Source organism: Dryas octopetala, chromosome 4, assembly GCF_963921425.1.
Source record: "Dryas octopetala chromosome 4, drDryOcto1.1, whole genome shotgun sequence".
Lineage (NCBI taxonomy): Eukaryota > Viridiplantae > Streptophyta > Magnoliopsida > Rosales > Rosaceae > Dryas > Dryas octopetala.
The window spans coordinates 19,455,271-19,460,388 of record NC_141369.1 but is presented as its reverse complement, the minus strand read 5'-3'; the positions used below and the strand labels follow the sequence as shown (position 1 = coordinate 19,460,388).

Below are 5,118 nucleotides of genomic sequence, written 5' to 3'. Positions count from 1 at the left end.
GTGGTCGGACAAACAGTGGCCTTAAAACATAGAAGAAGGACAAGTGACTCCTGGGTAGCTAGTGAGAGACACAGAGAGAATAGAATAGTAGAATAGTAGAAGGCATATAACTTCGGACCAAGTTTTGCATCATGCTGCTACAAACTAAATCGTAAGAGTTGCTGAGACTGTTTTGTTAGGAGTCTTTTGGGGAATTAATGAATGGTGATGTTACCTTTCTAATATTTCCAATAATATATTAGAACATTGGATTTGGCTTCTCTCAATGTTTTTTTTTCTTCCAAACGGCTAAAAGAACGATAGTTCAAAAATAAAATTAAACCTCTCATTCGTTTCATCTTAGTCACTTAAGTCTTAGGTAACTCATCATTTTTCAATCCTTTCCTATGTCATTGTATTACTTTTGGTGTTTTCTCTTTTTTTATTTAAAGTTTTGTTGATTTTCTTTTCCTGTATATCATTACAAAATTTTTATGTTCTCAACTTTTTGTTTCTACTCTTATGGTTTTTGGGCCTGTATATCTACGAAATTTTGAAGTTCTCAACTTGTTCATGCCTAATTCTAATTGTAACTTTGTTTTTTAAGAAATTCTAATTATAACTTTTGGCTACATATTAAGGAATTAAATTTCGAATTTCAAGGGTTTAAAAATATGAAAAATTTCGAAAGAATTTTTTATTTTGTTGAAAATTTAAACTAAAACAATTGAAACTTTTAACAAAATTTCGATAATTCAATGCAGTAATATTTTGAAACCTGAAAAAAATGAATTCGAAATTTCGAGAAAATTTTTAAAATTTAATTCTATGGTGCATACTATGAATTCTTTTTCTTAACTCTAGTTAATCTTATTTGGTTTTTTTTTTTTTTTTTCTTAATGGAGGCCCTGAAGAAGAATCAAGCCCAATTGGCCCAATTCAGCAGCCCAACCCTAATCAACCTTACAATTTCCAGCCCCTACTCCAGTCTTCACTCTCTTCGCAAAACCCTAAAACCCCAATCTCTTTTTCTGCGATCGCTTCTCTCTCACTCTGCCCTAAACCCTAAGCCTCAGGCCGACCCCTTTTGTTATTCTATCTCTGACTCCATGGCCGTAGCCACCACCGCCCCATCTCCTCCAGATTCCACAACAACACCCACCAGAGTGAGCCCCAAGACGGTGCGCAAAGCCATCGAAGCTCTCCTCAAATGGCGAAGCTCCAAGTTGCAGACCCAGAAACCCGATCTCCTAGACTCCGACGAGTTCACCTACCTTGTTCTCACCCTCAAGAAAATCCCACCAAAGGGTCGCGTAAACGCCCACAAAATCGCTCTCCCAAATACCCTCCATAACCAGCTCACCGAGCTCTGCTTGATATACGACGACAGACCCAAGTCCAAGCTCACCAAGGACGACATTCAGAAGAAGATTAAGGCCGAGAACATACCCGTCTCGAAAATCTTGAAGCTTTCGAAGCTTAAGTCCGATTACCGACCCTTTGAGGCTAAAAGGAAGCTGCTTTATTCGTATGATATGTTTTTGGCTGACAAGCGGATCGTGCCGCTGCTTCCGAGGTTGTTAGGGAAGGAGTTTTTCAAGAAGAAAAGGATTCCGGTGCCGGTGGACTTGCAGCACAAGAATTGGAAGGAGCAGATTCATAAGGCATGCGGGTCGGCGTTGTTTTTCTTGAGCACCGGGACGTGTAGCGTTGTGAGGGTGGCGAAGGCGTCGATGAGCGTTGAGGAGATTGTGGAGAATGTGGTCGCGGCGATTAATGGGATTGTGGAGATTGTGCCCAAGAAGTGGGGGGATGTGAGGTCCTTTCACTTGAAGCTGTTGGAGTCGCTTGCGCTGCCGATATATCAGGCGGTGCCGGATGCGACATTGCAGGTTGAGGGAGCTAAGGAGAATGAGGAAGCTGAGCAGGAAGCCAAAGATGTTGTTAGTCGTGAGAATAAGGATGTGAAGACTGAAAAAGTGGGTAAGAAGAAGGGAAGGATTCATGAAGTGAGGTATATGGATAGCAATGTTGGTGAGGTGCTTGATGAGGGTGAATTAGGTGATGATGGTGATATTAAGGAAGTTAAGCAGAGTGAGAATGACCAACTGGGTAGTGGTGAATTGGGGAAGAAGAAGAGGAAGAAAGAAAAGGTTGTTGGTGAGTTTGATGGTGAGAAACGGTCGAAGAAGTCGGCTAAAGATGAAGATGATAAATTGAATGGGGAAAAGGTTGTGGGTGAGGTTAATGGTGAGAAACGGTTGAAGATATCGGCTAAGGCGAAAGAGGAAGGTGCTGTCACGGTCAAGCATAAGAAAGATGGGTGCTGTCAGGGTCACGGTCACGCGAAAGAGAAAAAAAAAGATGTTGTGAAGAAGAAATTAGATGATTTGTCTATCAAAGGTGAAGAGTCTGTTGGAAAGAAGGAGAAGAGGAAGAGTGGAGAAGCAAAGCTGAAGAAGGCTAAGATTAGTAAGAAATCAACAGAGTAATTCAGCATGGCATGCTACAGGCGATAGACAGTCTTTGCCCGAGCAAGTATGGCTGTCGATATTGAATTGTCTGCCAGAATTTTGATTGTTTAGTATTTTACTGTGTTATTGAAGTTATGATAATGAGTTTTTCATTCTCTGGGTACCAAATGATGATTTCTCTTTCTTTTTCTACTTCTTTTTTTATTTTTTTTATAAGCTGAAGTTATGGTATTAGCTCAATCAGATCATTCTCCTAACATCACATATTGCGCTGTGTTTGCTTTATAAATGAAATTGGTATTTTGAACTGTTTTTCTGTTTTGATCAAAACCCATCTTGTAATTTCTGTTCGTTTGAAAAATGAGAAAATTTTGAGGACTGAGAATTGAGATGATGATTGTGAACTTTGTTTCCTTATTGGTTTGATTGCCGTCATGATGGCATCTATGTATTAGCTCTATCTGATCACTCTCAATTTGTAGCATTTTGTTTTTTTTATTTTTATTGTCATTTTGAGTTTTGGCTTGTGTAATCGTCTCCCCCCGTTTATCTGCTTCAATCAGAATGTTAGAAATCTTGACTGACACCCAAAAATGAAAGTTCCGCTTTCTTTGTTCCTTTTAAAATTTATATTTACAGCAACTTTCTCCCTTTGTTCCATAGGGGTATGTGCTTAGGTAATTTTGATAATCCTACTGAATGCTGAACAATGTTGAATTCTGAAATCTGAATTCTTTGGTTTTTGATGACTAATACTAGTATTGTTCTGTGTATTATGAATCTTTATTGGTGAGACAGGTTAATTTGATGTCCTGATTTTTGATTTTCTTTTCATCTCCATAAATATATGAATGGATCCTGTAATTGTTGGTGTTTTGCGGAGTTAGTAGTTTAAGAGAAGGATAAGCCATACACTTTGCAAGGTACAAAAACAACTATTATTCTTAATATGCTGCAATATGCAAGATAACAGAAAAGGGTTTAGGGTATATAGTGTATTCTAATTTACAATAAAAAGCTACCTTAACTATTAGAATAATTGTAGAATGCATTTAGGGGAGTATCTTGGTCAATATACCATGTTTATTAGTAGAGTTTTGTTGTTGTTCTAGGTCTACCTTGCGGCTGTTGCAGAACTCCACTCTGAGCACCGTTATTTCTTTTAGCAATTTTTGAAGAAAATACCCAAACCCCTACCCCCTGGTACTTTCCATTCTATAAGTTTTGGGATGAGAAATCTACTCTTTTAACACTTTGATCCCATGGCCTTTGCCTGCTTGTGAGAGACCTTTTTCAACATAGGGCACAGGTTAACCACAAGTGTAACGTGCCTTTTGCCCAAGTTTCAGTTTATAAGGCTTACATATGACATGTCGCATATCACCAAAATAAACAAAAATGTGGGCATTAGAAAATGTTTCTTTTAGTGGTTTTGGAGTTGGATTTGGCATGATGTAAAGTGAAGTTATTTATTTTTACAAACCTTAAAAGTCCCCGTTTAGTTTTAACTCCAATCTCCCATCGCAATTCCACTGTAAGAAAAATGGAATTTTTAATTGTCTTTGCTCAACAGACAACAGAGATTAGATTATCAATTTAATTATGAACTCCCGTTGTTTCTCTTTTACAATTGATTTACCAAAGATGTAATAACAGAAAATGAAAGGAAAGGAAAGAAAAAAAAACATCGAAAGAAAAAAAGGATAAGAAAGTGAAGTGGTCCGAGTGAACTCAGAACTGTGGACTGAACTGCACTGAGAACTGTGGACTGGACTGGACTGAAGCTGAAGGCAACCGACAAGAAAATTTGGCGGGAGGGGGAGGAGAGAAGAATAGTCAAAGTTTACGCTCCTCGTAATTCGTGCAAATCCTAAAACCCTCCTTAAAACCACAGACACAGCATAGAAACACAAACGCTCACCAGACCAGTGAGAGAGATAGAAAGATAGAGATTGAGAGAGGGTATCAAAGCAGTGAAAGTGAAAAGGAAAAAAAAAAAAAAAAAAAAATCAACGGTAGGGCTAAATTATGCATATGCTCTACATGGTACCTGCAACTCCAACCCAATCTAATTCTGATGGTGATGGGTCTTCTTCCTTCTCTTGGAGGCACATCTTATTAGAAAGTTGTTTCCACTCCTCAAGGTAACTACTGCTACCCTCCCTTTTCGTTTCTGGGTTTCAGTCCTCATCCCTTTTGGGCTTCTGTTTTTCAGTTAATACTCAGTTTTGTTTTGTTTATTTTGGTTTGTTATTGTCTTTTGTTGTTGTTTTGGGTTGCATCATCCAAGATGCATATTCATGAACTTGAATTTGGTCACATTGGTGCACATGGCTTCGATTGAGTAATGGGTTTCATTCTCTGGGTCACAAATGATGATTCCTCTTACCCTTTGTCTTTTATTTTTCAAAAGGAAGAATGAAAGTTTCACTTTTTTTAGTTCTTTTAGAATTTACATTTCCAGCAAGTTTCTCTCTTGTTCCATATGGGTATGTGGTTAGGTAATTTTGATAATCCTACTGAATGTTGAACAATGTTCAGTTCTGGTAAACTATACATTTTGTGGATGTTGCCTATCTAATGTACAATAAAAGCTAATGAGCATAATGCCAATGTGATTATGGCTCCTTTATTATTCAATACAAAATTCTATGACATGCTATTC

At 37.9% G+C, this 5,118-nt stretch overlaps 1 protein-coding gene and 1 non-coding gene across 2 annotated transcripts; both read left to right on the top strand.

Moving 5' to 3' along the window:
- The first annotated feature begins 987 nt into the window (after positions 1-987).
- LOC147287770 (Ribosomal protein L1p/L10e family) lies at positions 988-2,605 on the top strand. The gene has a single exon (XM_086241144.1). The coding sequence runs from the start codon at positions 1,089-1,091 to the stop codon at positions 2,469-2,471; it is 1,383 nt and encodes a 460-aa protein (XP_086097270.1). The 5' UTR covers positions 988-1,088; the 3' UTR covers positions 2,472-2,605.
- A 231-nt stretch (positions 2,606-2,836) lies between these two features.
- Positions 2,837-2,924, top strand: LOC147287769 (small nucleolar RNA Z102/R77). The gene has a single exon (XR_015122185.1). It is a non-coding gene; the product is annotated as a small nucleolar RNA Z102/R77 (small nucleolar RNA).
- Positions 2,925-5,118: the final 2,194 nt, after the last annotated feature.